Here is a 21129-nt window from a genome sequence, read left to right on the forward strand (position 1 = left end):
GCCAACATGGGCATCCACTAGAGAGAAGTGACATAGACTAGAACTTTCATGGAAGTCACCTGTTATGACATGGCCACTGGAGTCATCACTTTGGTAGACTTGGTTCACATCTAGCCAAGCCTTTTGAAATATTTAGGAATATCTCTAGATGCAAAGGAACTCTATGGAATCTAAGAGGAACCCATGGAGATGCCCTGAGTGTTTAACTCGGAATGCTTTAAGGATTCTCCAGGGACCGTACCCGCTCACAGATGGGATCACTGAATGCTCAGTCTCTCTAGGTTCCCATTGAGCTGTTGCTTCATTACATCTGGGCTTGACATGGGCGTTCTTTGCATCAGTGTGCCATGGATATACATAAAATTTTCTGGATCCTAGAAGAAAGGCAGCCATACAGTGGAATCATTTTTTACCTTACCAATGAAGCTTTCTAGAAGGGTTACCTTTTTTCTCCTTAAATAACATGGCTCAAAGATTGACAGGGCTGCTGCAGATAAAATGAAATTTCTAGACTTCTCTTGTGGGAAATTCATAATCAAATGATTTAGCCTATTTGCTAAGTAGATAGCAAATCTTCCAAAATTATGTCTGAAACTTCCATACCTTCATTTCTTTGGGGCATAATTTATAGTTTATGCAATCCAGTATATGTGCACTTAATTTCAATAGTATTTCTTGAAAAATACTTTTTTTTTTTGAGACAGGAAAAACTTTGTCACCCAGACTGGAGTGCAGTGATGCAATCATGGCTGACTGCAACCCTGACCTCCTGGGCTCCTCCCTTAGCCTCCTGAATAGCTGGGACTGTAGGCACATGCCAGCATACCCAGCTAATTTTTGTATTTTTTTTGGTAGAGACAGGGCTGCACTGTGTTGTCCAGGCTGGTCTCGAACTCCTGAGCTCAAGATATCTACCTGCCTTGGCCTCCCAAAGTGCTGGGATTACAGGTGTGAGCCACTGTGCCCAGTTAATATATACTTTCTTGTCCCAATTTTGTTTTAAAATCTAATTTAGAATTCTCTAACTTAATTTCTCATGATCTGATCCAACAAGTTTCTTTTATCATAGGTGAGGCCTGAGAAATCAGCTGATTCACCCAAGACCACACCACTCAATAGAGGAAGAGCTGGGAATAGTAACTGAGGCTCTTGACTTTCGATTCAGTGCTTTTTCCATGATGCTGTGTGTAATTTAAAAAAAAAAAACTATACTGTAAATGGATCATACAATAATTACTTTTTCTTTTTTTATGATACTTGGCCCATCAGAAACAAAATTTTTAACGAGAGAAATGTCATTAATATGATTGATCATTCTTTTTTCTTTTTTTATGATACTTTGTCCATCAGAAAAAATTTTAATGAGAAAAATGTCATGTAATATGATTGATATTGATATTTTATTTCAACTATGTTATTAGTTTAAATATGCATATACTTTATATATGGCTGTTGTACAGTCGTCATTACCTCATTTTATAATGCAATATTAAGTCTCAAATGAAACTTGTTTTTTAGGTAAAGGTTTACAGAAGTGACTCCGTTCAGAGTAGAAAAACTATAAGCTGGAGTGTTTTAAGATTGTTCAGTAACTGTATTCCAGTTGAGGCAAGTCTAATCTGGGATGCTTAAGCTACTTCAGAATTGGCTAAATCGTTTTCCATCATAGTGGATCAAAGAAAACTCCTTTGACTCCTCACTGCTCCCTCTTCTTCCTGTCCTCCTCGTAGGAGTCAAGTGCAACCAGTGGTCTGAGGAGGCTTCAATGGTGTTTCGAAATCATGTGGAGAAGAAACCTCTGGTGGCACTGGTGCAGACAGTCATTGAAAACGCTAACCCTTGGGACCGGAAAGTGGTGGTCTATTTAGTGGACACGTCGTTGCCAGACACTGATATCTGGATTCATGATTTTATGTCAGAGTATCTGATAGAGCTTTCAAAAGTTAATTAATGACTGCTTCTGAAACCTTGACAACTAATTCTGATTTTTTAGCAATAACAAAGTGTAGTAGGCTTAAAAAAAAGTCTTCTCTCTGCTACATGGCTCTGACTGCTGTGGGGGATTGAAAAGAATATGCTTATGTTTGATGAAAGATATTTAACAAGTTTTTGTTTTAACAGAGTTGACTTTTCAAAGAAAATTGTACTTGAATTATCACTATAATATTAGAATAAAAATGTTTATCAATATAAAAGCTGACTACCTTGTAATTTCTAGGCTTCATGATCTTAAGATGAAAGCTTCCATTTCATGTTGTCTTCCTTGCAGCATTGGGTTCTGCTCCAGTTAAGCTGAGAATGTTAGGACTTAACTCGACCCTGATGCAGTAGTGTATCTCAAAGCAAGTGATCATCAAAGCATGTGAGGACTTATCCTGAGTCTTAACACATCAGCATTTCTAGAGGAGCAGTCCAGGCAAACCAACGTGGCCCTTAACCCAAATCTTGAGTGGCTTCTCTTCTCATTGCCCACAGAGTCCAGCTAAGACCCAGGCCTTCTGCAGTCCTCCTACCCAACCTCATTGTCTACCACTCCCTGCTACACTGGACCTTTATTTGGTCACTGAACCCCTGCTTATTCCATTCTCTCAACCTGTATCTCATTCTCCTCCCATCATTTTTGCTTGTCAGTGTCCTGCCTGACCTCCTGGGCCAACCATGAAGCTTTCTCTGGTGCCCCTTTCTACTCCATCGTTCTTTGATCATGCCTCTCTTGGTGCCCATATGTCACCGTACTTTATAGTATATGACTAGTCTGTGCACCCATCACCCCAGCTAGATCGTGGCACCCCTGAAAGAGGAATTGGTCTTAGTCATCTCTGGTGATATACTGGTAAATGTTTGACAGCTGTTTCTGTTGGGTGGTGAGCTGAGCCTTGATTTGTGGTGTCTGAAAATTATCATATTGTAAATAGTGCCACCATTCTTGATTTGCAGCTAATAATATGACATGACTGTGGAGTTAGGAAGAGACTCACCTAAGCAGCTCTTGAGACCTGTATGGCCGACTCTCCAGCACACCACTGTCTGAGCATCCACAACCGTCAGAATGGCATCTTACACACATTAGGCACTCTTTTTGTGCTTGCTAATTGGTAGACAGATAGATTGGCAGACAGATAGGTTATCAGTTTTAGGAGTGGTCCAAAGATGAGGTAGAGAGGCCCTGGACTAAGAGTGGAGCAATGGTATTGAAGAAAAAGTGTTGCAGACTTGGTAAGGTTTTTAATTAAAATTATAAGCTTAGATACAGATAGATAAGAGTGAAGCCAAGTTTTAAGGTATGAGAGCCTAGGACCTTACTCAGATGAAGTGGGAAGCTTAAAAATTTGATTTTGAACATAGTGAATTTGAGCTAATAGACTTCCACATGAAGATATGCAGAATCTTGGAAATATGGAATAAACTTCAGGGCAAAAACCAGGCTGGAAGTAAAAATTTTCAGAGTTGTTTGTTTGTTTTTATTTGAGAAAAAATGAGAAGAGAAAGAGGAAGGTAAAGACCAGATGTTTGAAGTTTTTCATTTTAAACATGCCAGAATTATCTCTAGCTTTTTAAAACTCAATATTTACAACTAGTGATACAAAATTCAGGAATACTGAATGCCAGTGATTAATCATTTGTGATGAAATAAAAATAACACAGAAATGTTTAAGTGAAATAAACTGATAAAAATGTTTTTAATAATGGTTTCATTCCCTAACCAAAAAAAAAAAATGTAAAAATCCTCAAATTGTCTACAAGTAAGGAAAAGGTAGTTTCTATTTCACTGACTTTAGAAATGTTTCCGTTACTTTTTAAAATAAAGCAATAAATTGTTGATGTAACTACAAAATTAGTGCTAAGGCAGTGTGACACAAACAAATGACATGTGAACCCTACCTCATGCCATATTCAAATGTCACTTCCAGGTGGATTAAAAACCTCAACATTGGCCAGGCATGGTGGCTCATGCCTGTGACCTCAGGACTTTGAGGCGGGGTGGGGACGGAGGTGGAATCACTTGAGGCCAGGAGTTTGAGACCAGTCTGGGCAACACGGCAAAACCCTGTCTCTACCAAAAAAAAAAGATTAGCAAGATGTGGTGGTGCACACCTGTAGTCCTAGCTATTCAGGAAGCTGAGGTGGGAGGATCACCTGAGCCCGCGAGGCAGAGGTTGCAGTGAGCCAAGATTGCCCACTACACTCCAGCCTGAATGATAGAGTCAGATCCTGTCTCGGGGGGGGGGGGGGGGGGAGGGAAAGTAAACGTGAGGCTGGGCACAGTGGCTCACGCCTGTAATACCAGCACTTCGGGAGGCTGAGGCAGGAGGATTGCTTGAGCACAGGAGTTTGAGACCAGCCTGGGCAACATACCCTATCACTACGAAAAATGTTTTTGAATAGCTGGGCATGGTGGCTCATGCCTATAATGCCAGCACTTTGAGAGGCTGAGGCAGGGGTTAAGGGGATGGCTTGAGCCCAGGAGGTTGAGGTTGCAATGAGCCGTGATCACACCACCTTACTCCAGCAAAAAAGAACCCAGACATGAAAGGCTAAGGTGGAAAGATAACATAGGAAGATAACTTTATAGCCCAGGAGCAGGAAAGAGTTCTTAAACAGGACACAGATTACTGTGAATTAAGGGGAAGATTGATAGACTGTATTAAAACTAAGAACACCTGCTTATCAAAATGTTAATAAGGTGAAAAGGCAAGAGTGGAAGAATATAACTGAGGATACACACACACACCATATAATCTATTCAGTACATGAAACTATCCAGAAGAAAAATGGACAATAAATTCAGACAATTCACAAAACAAATCCAACTGGCCCATAAATCTGAAGTGATGTTCAACCCATCAGGATATAGGGAAATTCAAGTTCCAACCACAGTGAGATACCATTACTCACATACCAGAATGTCTGAAGTGTTTCCATTTTTGATAATTCCAAGTGTTGCTGAAGATGTGAAACTACACCGTACAATGGTACTATGACTTTGGAAGAGTTCAGCCTTGTTGCTGCTGAAGTTGAGGTTACGCTTTCTCTATCACCCAGCACTTCCAACAGCAGGTGTGCACGTGGACGGGAGGATTCTAGGCAAGAAATGTTCACAGCAGCAGCACTATTTGTAATAGCAAAAACCTGGAAACAACCTAAATGCACATTAATAGTCAAATGGATTTTTTTAAAAAACAACTGTGGTATATTCATACAATGGAAAATTACAGCTGCATGAAACCACAAATTAACAACAGATTTGAACAAATGAAGACAAACTACAGAGGGAAGAAAAAAAGGAGATCACCGTAAGGGTCAAGAAAGTGATCATCTTGAGGGGAGTTGGGACCCAGGAGGGACAGGTAGGCTTCTGGACTGTTGGCAATGTTCTCTGAGTGATGTTTGCACAGGTGTTTACACTATAAATAAAGTTATGAAGCTGCATATTTATTTGGTTTACACATACAACATAACTTACGTTGTATGTTCTTATATGTTTGATTCACAACAAGTGTTTTAAAATGATCCGAAATATTAAATCATTATATTTTTAAATATGTATGGCATATACCCCTTGAAAAGAAAGTTCTCTTATAATTTGAGGACTTTAGAGGAATACATTTTCTTGAGAAACAAAATTTGGGTGAGTGTTTCTCATTAATAACCTATACATTAGGATTAAGAGCTGATTTTATTAAGGTCTATCCGACCAAAAGCTTTCCCATAATAATCCAAAATAAGACATTTTCCTATTTCTATATAAATTCCTTTGCATGAGCCATTTGTTTATTAAAACACTTAAATTGGGTTTGGGTTAAACCACTTAAAGTGGTTTGTTCTGGGGGTGGGGGGGAAGCCCTTTAAGAACGTGGGTCTTTTTGTTGTGGTCGTTTAAAATCAGTGTTTTATACCCTCCACTCGCTCTCAGTGTAGAGAGAATGCATTCGATTGCGTATTGAAACCACGTGTGGACAAAACGATCGCGGTTAAAGCTTCGGCTCAGAGCCCACCTGGCCGCGCTGCTGGGAGACGGACGGAGCGGCGCTTCAATCAGAAGGGAAGGTACAGCTGCTGCTTAGCTGGCTTTGTTTCCTTTATCACTTTCACGAACTTCGGATTCTCAAAATCTTAAATTCTAGACCCCAAAGGAATGCAAATCTGCCCACCTTTTCCCACGTAACTCCACCGTCGCTCAAATTCTTCCCAGTACCAACGGGGAAGCGGAGACCCAAGCTGGGGCCGACCGCGCTCGCTCTGCAGCAGCCCGATTTCCCCGTGCTACCGGCCCGGGGCCGCGTCCCCACGGGGAGGTACGCTGCGCCCGGCGCCCCCGAGTGGAGGGGGAGGGGAGGAGGGAGCCCGTGGCGGGCGGGGCGGGGCGCGGTGACAGCGTGAGCCGGGCCCGCCCCTGGCTCCCACCCCCGGAGCCCACAGCGCCCGCCCGCCCGCCGGCCGGGAGCTCGTCCAGCCCCGCGCTGCGCTCGCCCGTCCGCCGCCCGCCGGAGCACCGCAGCCGCCGCCCGCGTCCATCTGCCCGCCGCCAGCGACCGTCCAGCCGCCCGCGCCTTCGCCTGCGCCGACCCCGCCGCTCTGCCTCCGGGTAAGCTCCCACCCCGCCTGGGGTCCCCCTTGCGCTCGCGGGGCTCCCTGCCCCCGCGCCGGGGCCTCAGCCATATCTGGGCAAAATATTCAGCTGTCGCCGCCGCCGCCAAGAGGGACTGAGCGTGGCTCCCTCTATAAATAGCTGCCGCCTCTTGTTGCCTCCGGAGCTGGGGAGCCCGGGTCTCGGGGTCCTGAGCCCGGCGCTCGCGTCTCCGCCTCACCGCGCGCAGCCCTGGCCAGGGCGCCCTCCTCTCGGGACCTCCGCGTCGCGTCTCTGAACGCGAGACGGAGTGGCGCCCGGGGCCAGGGTCGTGGTGGAGGGGCGCCCCAGCCGCCCGCGGGACTCCAACGCGGCCGGGCTCTGCGCCCTCCGGGCGATCTGCTGGGTACAGGTGCCCGCCCGAGCTGGGCGCGGGGGCGCAGCCTCCTCTCCGCCTGCAAGAGTCTGGGGGTGGGAGTGGGGGCTTAAGGGCTCGACTGGACGTGGAGCCCAGGTTGGTGCTGAGAGTGTTTAGGGCAGGAAAAGTTTCCCAAACTGCGAGAGACAAGGTTTAAAGCACCAGGACACGCACTACGCGGCCAGGTGGAACTGGAAAGGGCTCGGAGATAGGAGCCCCAGGTTGTCGCCAGCTCTCAGCATGGCCTTGGAAGCCCCCTCTTGTTTCTGGTTCTCGGTTTCCCATTTGTAGGGGTGAGGTTTGGTAGCCGCAGTGGAGCTGGGAAGCCCGGCCGTGAGAACTGCAGGGCACGCTCTTGAACGCCTGCGCTCCCCCCACCTGTTCACCCGCTCCGGGCTTGGGACGCTGGGGTCCCAGACTCTCACATCCGGAGAGGCTGCAAAAATCGGAGACTGGCTGCCCCCAGATCGATCGTATCCCGGGACCCACTAAGGGCCTCGGATACCCTGAGCCGTACACTCCTAGGACATGAACTTTCGGGGTGCCTATGGGCATCTCTCTGCTGCGTAGCCGGCATTGCTTTGGCAAAGCAGCCTGTGACCCCCACAGCTTCAGATGCCATGAGCTGGGCAGGGGTAGCTGCTCCAATCCAGCCACAGTTTCCGCACTGTTGATGAGCCCTCCAGCCTACGCAGCGCGGCCCGCTCCTACGCCGCTCACCCATCGCGGCTATTACAGACCCTGCTTCAGGCCCTTGCCTTACGCCCCCAGACTGTCTCGGACAACCTGGCCGAAGCTCCTCTGTGGCTGAATCGCAGAACCAGACCCTGAACCCAGGTGCTGGGCCCTCAGTGGGAGCACCCCTGTGGCCCCCACCCCATCTTTCCCCCGTGACTGCCATGTTGTGCTCTGTGCAGGGCCGCAGAGACCCCTGCTCAAGGTCACACGGGGCCGGTCACGCCAGAAGGTCTGCAGTCTCCCAGCCTTTCCCATCTCTTTCTGGACCCTTCCCTCTGCCCAGGCAGGTCCGGGAGCTCTGGGAACACCTGATCAATGCCCTCTCTTCTTTAATCTGCTGTTCAGGACTTTCTCTTGTCTGGACAACAGCGCCCTCATGCTGAAGTTTCATTTTTGTTTCTAGTTTACTTTCTATTACTTTTTTTTTTTTTTTTTTCTAAAGCCATCTCAAAGCCTTACAGACAAAAGAATTAATGGGAAATGGAGCAAATAATAAAGTTTCCATCAATTAGAGTCACACAACCAACAGGCAGAGTGAAAACAAGAACACTGTCACTTTGGTGTATTACTTTTAATGAGCTAGTCTTACAAACCCATGGTTTAGAAAGTCATTGGCCCTTGAGTTCCTCCCAGCCTAAGATGAAAGCCAGTGTAGTCTAAAAATAGCCTACGCCCAACCTTATCAGGGTCTCACACCTTCTCCCTCCTCCAGGGTTGGGCGGGCATTTTCTAGCAGCTCAGCAAAAACAGAAAAAACACAGAGTAGGTCGTGGCAGCTCTGAGCAATGGGAGGTGGGCTGGCCTGGAGGTTAGGATACCTGGCTCCAGCTCTGCCACCCACTCAGAGTAACCTTGAATAATCAGGGGGTGGACAAGATGGTCTCTAGTGAACCTGGAGTGGAGAGGGCTTGGAGTCTCCCTGGGAAGCCTTTCTAGCATGACCCATTCTGTAAGGAGGAGCTGGGGAAGGACTGAGAGAGAGTGGCTTTCCCCAGTGCCAAGGGAGGACAGAGGTGGGCAGCGTCACTTGCTGTGGAGAGACAGGAGTGGGGGGATGAGGACTGGAAAGGAGCCATCAGGATTGGCGTGGATCATAAGGACTTCGACCAGGGCATTGCAGCAGGCTCAAAAAATGGGATCTGCCAGTGACCTAGGCTGTCTAAGCCTCAGTTTCCTCTTCTATACAGTGGAGATAACAATAGCCCCATTTCATAGGGGCTGCTTATAGGAATTAAGTGAGATGATACCAGGCAAGCCCTCAGCCCAGAGCCTGATATTGCAATGATAGTATTAGTTGTGGTGAGGGGCAGAGGCAGGAGCTAACGGGAGCTGAAAAAGTGGAGACAGAGCCTACAACTCTTTCTAAAAGCTTGCATGAGAAAGGAAGGGAGAGGAAAGGTAGCAGGAACTGAGGACAAGGAAGAGAGGGGAGGCAGGCATTCTGGAATAAAGAGTATGGCAAGAAGTGGGAAGAACCCAGGAGAGGGGACAGACTTAAAGGAGAATCTAAAGGATGTGCCCATAATGAGGACTGGGGAACTTCCTTCGTGACCTGCAGGATGTCACAGACTGCAGGTGGCCTTCATCCCCTGGAATGAGCAAAAAGTAAAAAGCAGATCCTGGCTCAGACCCCTGTGTCCCTGGAGACCAGTATCTGCAAGGGAGGGTGATAATAGACCGTGACGGGTAGGGGCCTCATGACCTTGGCTTACTTATTTCTGAAATGACATCATCTATCAATGACTCCTGCTGAGCCCAGTCGTAATAGCCTTTTCCAGCCAATGTTTTGATTTTCCAGTCTTACTAATGGACCAGACAGGCTGCCAACATTTCTAAAGAGGCCAGTTCACTTTTCACTTAAGGCCAGAACACCAGATAGATCAATTATTGGGCTGCTAGGAGCCACTATTAGTTTAAAACCACAGGCCTGTTTCTGGGGAGAAGCACGGACCAGATAGCACAATTCCGTCCTGTTTCCTCTCTTTTGTTTTGTTTTGTAAAATCTTCCTTTGGCTAATCGTGATAGGACCTGATTCTCTTTGCTCTTAATGACGATGAGAGAATGAGCTCATTGGAGTCTACTTAGGACACAGCCTGGGAGGTTTTCTTTCGTGTTAGATGGTGTTGGATCTTTGTCTGATCTGAAAAACTAAACTAACTCAAGCGTGCCTTTCGTCTCTCCTTCTCGAATGTCCTTTTGGTTTTCTCTCAGAGAAGAAACGATTTGTGAAAGGGTTGGAGATGATCATCTGTGAGGACAGGGAGGGAAAGGGAGACAAGGGCTTGTATGCATCCACCCGTGCCCATCCCTGTCTCAGTTCATCTTCTCGGGGGCCCCAGCCTCAGGCCCCACTCACTCCGGGGCTTCGAGGGTGGTGAGCCCAGGGCCGTTCCTTGCAACGATTCTGGAGGGGGATGAGTTGTGACCACTACGGTGTTGCTCTCCATGCCCAAAGGTAGGAGGGAAAGCAGAACTGCCTCTTGGCACCCTTCAGCCTCCTTCACAGACTCATCGCTTCTGCCCGTCCCTTAGCTGTTGGTGCCACTCCTACCCTGTTCTTTCCACCCCACACTCTCACAGTCTCATTCACTCCCACGGCTCCAGTCACCTCCCTAATTCTTGCATCACTCTGGGCTGCTCTCCTCATCTAGACACTCTGCCTCTTGCTTCCTTTCTCTTCACCGCCCCATTCGTTTGCCCACCAAGTCCTGTCAGCGCAACCTTCCTTAATTTCTCTTACATTGTTTCTGTCGCCGCATCCACTACCCCAATTGAGGACTTCTCCATCTCTCCCCCAAGCCTCTTAAAGGTATTTCTGAGTCGTTCCTTCTTCCATGTTGTTCTTAAAAGATCTCCGGTTGTGTCAGTTCTCTCCCTTCAGGGACTCCCCGTTTCCTAAGGGATAAAGACCAGATTCCTTAGCCTCTAAGATCAGGCCTCAAGCTACTACTCCAAAATAGTATCTAGGTACTCCTCCAAATTCTCTTTACCTTCTGGTCATGGCAAAAGCATGCTGTGCCTTCATGCTTCCCTGCCTTTGCCCCTGCTGTTCTTTCTTCCTTCAGTGCTGTTCTCCCTCTTCTCAGCCCATGAACTTGTCATCACCCTTAAAAGCAAAGTTCTTTATTGACTTACCTGTACCCCCATAGACCCCTGTGCCAACTCAGAGCACCAGCCAGAGTAGTGTGTTCTAAACGTAATCATCCAATGATACATCTTTTTCTCTGGCTAGACTAAAAGCTCCCTGAGGATGAAGTTTCTGGCTCATTTATTTCTGCTTCCCCACGTGCAGCTCAGAGCCCAATGTTTGACATACTACAGGCACTTCAGGTTTTAATAAATGGCTGACCATTGAATGAATGAATACATGAAAGAGTAAATGAATGAAGGCTCTGTGATAACCGTGGCAGTCACACAACACCAACCAGCATTTACAGCATGTTCTCCTACCCAACCAAATCATCAGCTCTGTGAGGCAGAGACCACACCTGTTCTGCTTCCCACTGCCAGCTCCCCAGCTCCCGTCAGCCCATCATAATAAATAGGTAATAAATAGCATAGTAAATAGGCTCGTCAAAAATATAAATTCAGTACAATGAATAGCTCCATACTTTCTAAAGACTGTAACATCTTAATCATTTAATATCTAAGCCCAAATCTAAAATAGAAAGCCCTTTAACTTGTTTTCAGTCATTAAACACACACTAATTGTAAGTCTTGTATATACAAGGCTCGTGTGAATCCTTGTGCTTATTTGAAACTCACAGTAACCCCAAGAGGGAGGAACAGCGAGTATTATTACCCGTCTTTTGCAATAGGGCGGTAAAGCCCAGTAGGAATTGTCCCAGGTCATCCAGTTGTCCCAGATCATCCAATTCCAGAAAACCAAAGTGCTCTCCAGGGTTTGGCAAACTTGAGAAATGGGTCTTCTTGTTTTATATCCATGCTTCTCTAACTTTAATGTGTGTTGAAATCTCTTGGGATCTTTTTAAAAATGCAGATTCTAGTTCAAGAGGGATGAGATGGGGCTTGAGATTCTGAGTTTCTAAAAAGCTCCTTGTTTCTAATAAGCTCTAATGAGTTGATTAGAAAATAAGCTTAATAACTCCTAATAAGCTCTAATAAACATCTAATAAGGTGATGCTGACTTGTATGTCTAAGCCACCACATTTTGAACACCAAGGTGAGTCCTAGTTACCACCAAGCTTCCTCTTGGCCATTGCTTTAAGATAGTGGCTTTTAAAATCTACGAATGAATTCATTTGTGCCCTGGATCAAAATTAAGGGCTCTTTCTGGTCAGCAAAGTTCTTGCAAGTTTGGACCTATGAGCACAGGATGGGTGCCTGGCCAGTGCTAGGATCATTAGAACATTTCTGTATCCTTAGAACATTTCTGTATCTAGTTTCCCCATCCATAAAGTAGGGTTGTTGTGGGGATGAAATTAGTTCCTATATGTGAACCTGAGATACCTGAGACCCTGAGACATCAAAACCACTCAGAAGTGTGTAAAGTGAAGGTAACACAGAGGGAGATGTGAGGACAGACTTCCTCCATGCAAACCAAGAGAGATTTAAACATTCAGAATGGATGGCAACACTGAATGCATTTGCTTATTATGGTTTTACATTGTATTCCACTTACAGCATTAAAAAGGCTTGAGATGTCTTAAACCACATGGCTAGTGTAGCTGGTAAGGACGGAAATTCTAAAAAGAGGGTAGACACCTGAAGATGAAGATCACTAAACTCTTGGAGAATCTGATTAGAGCTTATGGATCCTTGTTCCGCAGAAATGAACATATTCATATACACAACCGTTTGTATGTCATTTCAGTGGGTGTGTGGATTCCCCTGAAGCTTATTCAAAAGTTCAGGTTAAAACCCCCCAATACAGAGAATAAAGAGAGAAAATTATGCCAGCGCCCTGGCTGAAGATGACAACTGTATTTGGACACTCAAATTGGTTCTGAGGGGACTCATGGCAGCCAAGGGAAAAGGGGGAGTGAGAGGAAGGGGAGGACTCGCGGTGTCTGATGGTAGAAGGAAGAACACCAGTCTTTCAGGAGAGGGAAATGTTTTCTTAGCCCCAATCCTCAGTATGTTGTCAAGATAGGCCCCTAGACAGAAGAGAGTTTACCACAGTGGTTAGGAACACGGACTCCGGATCGGTCTGCACAAGCCCAAGGAGCCCAGGAGCAAAGAAGGGCAGACTCAAATCCTTCATTAGTCCCTTTGGGGGCCTTGGATAGCAACTGACACATAATGAGACACAATCTATCTTCCTGATACACACATACACACACACACACACACACACACACACACACACAGGGACTCTGGAGACCACCTCGCTTGATTCAAACCCAAGGTCTGTCACTTACTGGCTCTGTAATCTCAGGTAACCTTTAACATTTTTTTTTCTGAGACAGAGTGTTACTCTGTCACCCAGGCTGGAGTGCAGTGGCACAATCTTGGTTCACAGCAACCTCTGTCCCCCGGGTTCAAGCAATTCTCCTGTCTCAGCCTCCCGAGTAGCTGGGATTACAGGTGCATGCCACCACACCCAGCAAATTTTTATACTTTTTAGTAGAGATGGGGTTTTGCCATGTTGGTCAAGCTGGTCTCAAACTTCTGACTTCAGGTGATCCACCTCAGGCTCCCACAGTACTGGAATTACAGGCGTGAACCACTGCGCCTGGCTAACTTAGAACATTTCTGTATCTAGTTTCCCCATCCATAAAGTAGGGTTGCTGTGGGGATGAAATTAGTTCCTATATTTGAAATGCTTAGGACAGTGCCTGGGACATTATGTAAGTGTGAGCTGTTAGATTATGGGAGGGCAGCAGCATGGAGCACTGGTAATGAGTCCTGATTGCCTGCCTGGATTCAAATCCTGATTCTACCACTTACTAGCTTTGTGACCTTGGTCAGTGTACTTACTGGGTTAAACAGTGTCCCTGCCAAAAGTCATGCCCACCTAGCACTGCAGAATGTGACCTTACCTGGAAATATGATCTTTAAAAATGTAATTAATGAAGTTAAAATGAGGTCACACTGGATTAGGGTAGGTCCTAACTACCCGATGACTGGTGTCTTTATAAGAGTTGACACACACCATTAAAAAGGCTTGAGACAGCTTAAACTAAACCTATATAGGCAGCATAACCAGTAAGAAACGATGACGATGAAGTCAGAGATTGGAGGGAGCTGGCTGCAAACCCAGGAATGTCAGGGATTGTCAGCAGATACCAGAAGGTAGGAACGGGCATGGGACAGACTCCCCTCAGAGCCTCCAGTAGGGATCAACCCTGCTCACATCTCGATTCTGGACTTCTGGTCCTCTGAACTGAGACGGCATATATTTCTGTTGTTTTAAGCCACCCAGTTTGTGGTCATTTATTATGGCAGCCCCATAAAACTAACATAGTCTGCACTTCAGTTTCTTCATCTGTAAAATGGGGATAATAAACTTGCCTGCTTCACAATGATTAAGATTCCATGTAAAGACCTTAGCCCTGTGCTGGTATGCAGTAAGAACAAAACAAAGCTTGTAAGGTGCAATGACCCAGTGGCCAGCAGCAGCCTCAAGGATGATGGTAATAGTAGCCTGTTGTGTATCTCTAATTTATTGACTCAGTGCCCTGTTGATGAATTTATATGCCTTTTCCAGGTTTGGGGTTTTTGTTGTTGTTGTTGTTCTTGTTGTTGTTGTTCTTGTTGTTTTGAGATGAGATCTTGCTGTGTCACCCAGGCTGGAGTGCAGTGGCTCACTGCAACCTCTGCCATCTGGGCTCAAGTGGTCCTCCCACCCTAGCTACCCACTCCCTTCAACCCCAGAAGCTGGGATCACAAGTGTGTGCCACCTTTCCTGGCTCATTTTTTTGTATTTTTAGGTGAGACAGGTTTCACCATGTTGCCCAGGCTGGTTTTGAATGAAAAAAGGTACACCAGGCGTCCCCAAACTACGGCCCCGCGGGCTGCATGCGGCCCCCTGAGGCCATTTATCCGCCCCCCCCACCCCCGCCGCACTTCAGGAAGGGGCACCTCTTTCACTGGCGGTCAGTGAGAGGAGCACAGCATGTGGTGGCCCTCCAGCGGTCTGAGGGACAGTGAACTGGCCCCCTGTGAAAAAAGTTTGGGGCCGCCTGGGGTACACCAATATAACTTCTCTTCTTTGTAAGGGCACTGGTCTCACATCTTGTCAGCACTGGGAATTCTCAGACTTTGAAATCTCTGTCAATCTGCTAGAACGGATATATCATTCCGCAATTTGTTTTTTTGTAATTATAAGTGAGCTTTGTTATGATTTATATGTGTATTAGCCATTAGTATTTCCTTTTGTGTGAATTGTCTATTCCTTTCCTCTTCCAACATTTTCTGGCCTGTTCTGTTTTTTTATTGGGGGAACTTTTTGTCTATTAAACAAATCAGCCTTTTGTTTAATATGAAGCAAATGTATTTTCCCCAGTTTGCCATTTGCTTTTGGTATTGTTCATATTAATTTTCATATTGGTTTTTCCAAAAATATAAAAATGTGTTTCATAAAGCTCTACCTTACATTAACGCCTGCTATGAGGCAAGGTGATGAAGTTCATGTTTGTAAAATGGAGAATGAGGATAGGAATGAATTCCACAGGCTTTTCTACAAGTTAGCTTTTCTTTTTCTTTTTTTTTTTTTGAGATTGAGTCTCGCTCTGTCACCCGGGCTGGAGTTCAGTGACGTGATCTCGGCTCACAGCAACCTCCACTTCCCGGGTTCAAATGATTCTTCCACTTCTGCCTCCCGAGTAGCTGGAATTACAGGTGTTCGTCACCACATCTGGCTAATTTTTGTATTTTTAATAGAGACGAGGTTTCTCCATGTTGGCCAGGCTGATCTCGAATGACAGACCTCAGGGGTGGTCCACGCATCTCAGCCTTCCAAAGTGCTGGGAATACAGATGTGAGCCACCACACCCGGCCTACAGATTAGCTTTTATTCTACCAGTGCTTTTGACTTACAGATGTCAAAGCCAATAATAATGTTAGGCATTCATTCATTTGTTCATTTATTCAACGAACATGTCTTCAGCACTGCACAGGTGCAGGGCTTTGTGAAGGACCATGGGAGACAAAGATATTTGCCCTCAAGTAGCTTTTAGTCTTGTGGGAGTGGGGGATGCCCAAAGATAATTCAGTAGCTCCCAAAGAACTCAGATGGCCTTTCTTGTTTGTATTACAATGTTTGGCTTCTTAGAACACTCTTCCGCTGGTGTAGACAAAAATGAAAAGGAAGGAGCAGACCCTGGGGAGAGCTAAGCGTGGCGTGAACCAGGAAAGTTCCAGAGTCGCAAAAGAAGGAGTGGAGTGCAGCATGGTTTGAGGGCAGGAGGGCAGGCCAGCTGAGACAGGAAGGTGTCTTCAGACTCTTTCCCTGGAACCCTCTTGCTTACACATGATTCCTATGGTGACTCAGACACCATGATGACCCAAGAGATACAAAATGAAAACATGCAAATGCACACACACACGCACGCACAGGCCTTTCCAATTTAAACCACTTGACAACTTGAACGTTGAGCGGACCGAGCATGGCTCAGTGTGTTCTGGGGTAAAGCTAATAGCAACTGCAGAAAGTGATGGAGTCAAACACTATGTTTAGTGTGTTTGTTTTTTTAGAAGGTACTTTCCCATATGACTAAGAGAATGAAATCAGCCAGGGAAAATAACTGCAAATGAGCCAGAAAACAAGTCTGTTAACAAGAGCTGGTCTCTAAGTCCCCATCCTCCACCATTCAGAGGCTCCAAACACATCTGTCATAATAGAACAAGGCCTTAAAGTCCTATATCGTCAACTCCCCAACAACCACCATCAATCAAGACACCAGTCCTCTCTGGAAGACCTCATCCAGGGCTCTGCCATTGCAGCTCACAGCCCCTAGAGACAAGTGCTCACTCTTGCCTTAGCCCAGTGTACCCTTGGATACTTTTTGTTTGTTTGCTTGCTTGTCTTTTGAGATGGGGTCTCACTCTGTCACCCAGGCTGGAGTGCAGTGCTGCACACTGGACTCTATGCAGCCTCTTCCACCTGGGCTCAAGCAATCCTCCCACTTCAGCCTCCTGAGTAGCTGGGAGTACAGGAGTGTGCCATCAGACCTAGCTAATTTTTTAATTGTTTGTAGAGACAAGGTCTCACCATGTTCCCCAGGCTGGTCTCAAACTCTTGGGCTCAAGCGATCCACCCACCTTGGGCTCCCAAAGTGCTGGGATTACTGGTGTGAGTCACCATACCCCGCCCTTAGGCAGTTTTTAATTGTTAGAAAGTTTCTTGTGCTGATCAGAAATCTACCTCCAGGTAATTTCAATACATCTATGTCTTCTGTCCTCTGGGGAGCCACAGACTTCTGTGCCTTTTTTCCCAGGTGAGCCCAGTAGAGGTTTGGAGAGTATGACCATATTCTTCCTGGTCCTTCAACTGTTCTTCATATGACACCTTGTTCACCTCCTCTGGACTCGGCACCACTCATGAGAGAAGGTCTAATTCACAACAGAGGCCATCCCCGTGTCCAGAATGTATATCAAATGTGCTCAGTATCATTAGTCATCAGGGAAATACACAATGAGTTCCCACTACCTATCCACCAGAATGGCTAACACCAAGGTGCTGACAGTAGCAAGTGTTGACAAGGTTGTGGAGCAACTGGAACTCTCATACATTGTTGGTAGAAATGTAAAATTGTAAAATTGCTTTGGAAAACTGACAGCATCTACTGAAACTAAACATATGTCTACTCTATGACCCAGCAATTCCACTCCTGGGCACACACCCAAAAGAAGGAAGTACTTATTTCTACCAAAAGACATATTCATAGCACTATGTGTAATTACCAAATACTGGAAATAACCTAAATGACCATAAAAAGTAGAGTAAATAAATTACGGTATATTTCAGATAATGCAATACTGCACGTCACTGAGAACAAACTGTTACTACACACAACAGCACAGGTGAATCTCACAGATAATATGTTGAATGAAAGAAACTAGACACACAAAAACCAGAAAACATATCCACTCTATGTTTCCATACAATGTTCGAAAAGCCAAAGCTAATCTCCAGTTTTAAAGGTCAGAATAGTACTATAAATATACATATTATAAATAGTTACTTTTGGGGGAGAGTGGGAGGGAGCATAAGAAAGTTTTCTTGTGGGCTGGAAATGTTTAGTATCTTTGAGTGTCTGCATAAGTATATAAATATGGGAAAATTAGGTGAGTTGTATACTTAAAACTTATATGCTTGACTACATATAGCCAGTGTCTTTAAAAAAAAAAAAGAGAGAAAATTACCACCTGCCTCTGCCACAAGAGAGTGTGGCACAGAGTTGAGCTCCAGCACAAAGCCAAGCAAGACTGTCATTGCCCTTACTTTGGCATGACACTTTAATTACCACAGCTAAGCTCTCACCATGGCTTTGGGGACCAGCACCTCTCACTGTTGATTTATGCTACAGTTGCTGGAGGGCCCCAAATCTTTCTCATGGCTGCTCAGCCATGTCTACCCATCCAGTGCTTGCAGGCTGCGGGCTGGGCCTGAAGGAAGGGGAAGGAAAGCAGTCATCAAACTGTATCATCCCTTCTCTCATGTCCCCTTTACGGTATCCCTTGAGAGAACATTCAGTCCATTTCCTGTACTCACTTTGCAGAAGAATCCCCAAATCTCAGAGGCACTAAGTGGTACGCCTGAGACTGCTCAATCAGCTAGAGCCAGGGCAGGGATTTCAGCCCAGGTTTGCATGGCCCATAGTTCAAGCTTGCACCATTAACCAGGCTGACCCAAGACGGGCCTCACCTATAAAGAGAACTAAGGGTCCAGGGCATCCGTTCTGCTCCAAAAGTGGTGGATGAAGAGATGATGGGTGTAACATTGCCCCAGGAATCTCTGTGTGAGTCTTGCCGTTCCATGTTAATTATAAGCACCTGAGAGCCAGGACCTCTTACTAATTTCTGTCTCTTCCACAAAGGCCCAGCATGCCCTCCCCATAGTGCGTGCCCAGTAAATACTCACCAGTGAATTATGTTGTAGAAACTGAGATCCAGAGAAGTACAGTAATTTGCTCATGGTCATACGGCAGGTCCTCAAGTGAAGTCAGGACTCGTAACCAGGCCCCCTGACTTCTATGGCAATGCTCCTTCTGCCACTGCACAGTGGTCCTAGTGTCCTCTAGAACCCAGGGCTATAGATTTCATTGGATTGGAAGACACTACGGAGGAAAAGGACCATCATAGATTAGCCGTGACTGAGCCTGGCCCTGGGTCTTTCAAGGTGTGTGTCCTGGGGCTAACGCTGGAAACAGGTTTTACGCCTGTGCAGGTGCACAGAGCCCTGCTTTCAGAGGGACCCTGTGCTTGGTGGAATGTTCTGCAGCCACTGTCTTGAATTTTTTGTTTGTTTGTCTTTTTGAGACAGAGTCTTGCTCTGTCGCCCAGGCTGGAGCGAGCACAGTGGCGCAATCTCAGCTCACAGCAACCTCTGTCTCCCAGGTTCAAGCATTTCTCCCACCTCAGCCTCCCGAGTAGCTTGGATTACAGATGCATGCCACCACCTGGCTAATTTTTTTTTTTTTTTTTTTGGTTGTATTTTTAGTAGAGACAGGTTGGCCAGGCTAGTCTCAAACTCCCGACTGTGGAGTGATCTGTCTGCCTCAGCCCCTTAAAGTGTTATGATTACAGACATGACCCACTGCATCTGACCAAAACTCTTCATAATTTTATCTTTGAATTTATGTTTTTAAGTGAAGTTCCAATGGCATATGTGCCAGGGCTCAGAACCTCAGCTTGCATGAGGTCCCACCTCTTGCTGCCTCACTGCTTCCTGGGCATCCCTGCTTCCCACTCCTGCTGGGCAACCAGTGAGGCCCCTGGTGTATTCAGCTAGAAACTCTGCAGGGCAAGCCTTTCATTCACTGCTCATCCAGGTACCTAATGTCCTGGCGCAGGGTTTCCAATATCCTTGGGAATCACCCATGATATTGCAGCCTCTGTGCTGAAACATTAGGTAATCTGAATTAGAAGTGGACAAAAGGATTGTGTTGAGTCAGTGGCCAGGACCAGGACACTCGCTACCTGGATCAAGGACAGACAAGATTGTGCTGGGCCGGTGGCCCGTGGGAAGGGGAAATGCCTGGCACAACTTCCTGGCCCTCCTCTCGGGCAGGATGTGTTGGACCTGGGTGTGACAAAAGAGAAGTTGGCACCCAGTGGGCTTCTCGTGCAGTACACGGACACCTATGTGGATCACAGTATTAAATAACAAATTTTAAAAACTCATGGCAGTCTGGGCACGGTGGCTTGCACCTGTAATCCCAGCATTTTGAGAGGCTGAAGCAAGAGGATTGCCTGAGCCCAGGAGTTTGAAACCAGCCTGGTCAACCTCACAAGACACTGTCTCTACCAAAAGTTTATAAAATAAAACAAAAATGAAAAAATTTAAAAATCACCGCGCAAGATCAAGAGAGAGACCATGGGAAAAAGGAAAAGCTTTATATTTCGATACCTTTTTTTTTGAGACAAGGTCTCACTCTGTTATCCAGGCTGGAGTGCAATGGCATGATTGTGGCTCACTGCAACCTCTGCCCCCCAGGCTCCAGCAATCCTCCCACCTCAGCCTCCCAAGTAGCTGGGACTACAGGCACACACCACCATGTCTGAATAATTTTTGTATCTTTTGTAGAGACAAGGTTTTGCCATGTTGCCCAGACTGGTCTCGAATGTCTGAGCTCAAGCAATCAGCCCACCTCAGCCTTCCAAAGTGCTGGGATTATAGGCATGAGCCACCACGCCCAGCCCATTTCGGTACCTTTAACAGCAACTTTTTCTTTCCTTTTGAGTAAAGGGTCCCACTGTTTTACTTTGCACTGGACCCAACAAATTATGTAGCCAGTCCTGCCTGGGTGGATCTTTCAGCAAGGCAGGTTGAGAAACTGAGGCTATTCTACACAGGGGCTCCTTACACGAAGCTCAGGCCTCTCAGTTCAGCTCTCTCCCTCTCCCTGTTTCTCCTCTGCTCTCTTCTGTCTGGAACCCATCACAGGTGACAACAAGCCCTTGGGACGTGAAACTGCAAGCATAAAATAGTTTTATTTTTATGAGCTGCAAAGGTCCCTGCACGTTGGAGAAATGCTTATTGGCAAAATTATTGCATGACATTTTATGGCCCTGATCTCGGCCTTAAAAACTAAGGACGCTAAGCCTCCTTCAACTTCCATTACCGTTTGTCTACTCCTTGCACACCTTCCCCTACCCCCACCCCACCCAGTCAAGTCCTGGTTGACTTTCTTCCCCTGCCGGTCACTGGCCTGAGATAGGATTCAGTTTTCTACCCTGCTCCCAGGTATCCGAATCCCTGACAGACAATTCAATTCG

The 21129-nt window shown here is 46.2% G+C and overlaps 2 protein-coding genes across 2 annotated transcripts in view; both read left to right on the forward strand.

The window, feature by feature from the left end:
• Nucleotides 1-2195, forward strand: part of TDRD7 (tudor domain containing 7) — an 84574-nt gene extending 82379 nt beyond the window's left edge. The window contains exon 17 of the mRNA XM_003940065.4: nucleotides 1731-2195. Within this exon, the coding sequence (XP_003940114.1) occupies nucleotides 1731-1951 (221 nt within the window). The 3' untranslated portion in view covers nucleotides 1952-2195. The remainder of the gene's footprint in view (nucleotides 1-1730) is intronic.
• A 4188-nt stretch (nucleotides 2196-6383) lies between these two features.
• The window catches only part of TMOD1 (tropomodulin 1), a 95836-nt gene continuing 81090 nt past the window's right edge, over nucleotides 6384-21129 (forward strand). The window contains exon 1 of the mRNA XM_003940067.4: nucleotides 6384-6586. The gene's annotated coding sequence lies outside the window, so the exon portion shown is untranslated. The remainder of the gene's footprint in view (nucleotides 6587-21129) is intronic.

The sequence above is a fragment of the Saimiri boliviensis genome, chromosome 2, assembly GCF_048565385.1.
Source record: "Saimiri boliviensis isolate mSaiBol1 chromosome 2, mSaiBol1.pri, whole genome shotgun sequence".
Lineage (NCBI taxonomy): Eukaryota > Metazoa > Chordata > Mammalia > Primates > Cebidae > Saimiri > Saimiri boliviensis.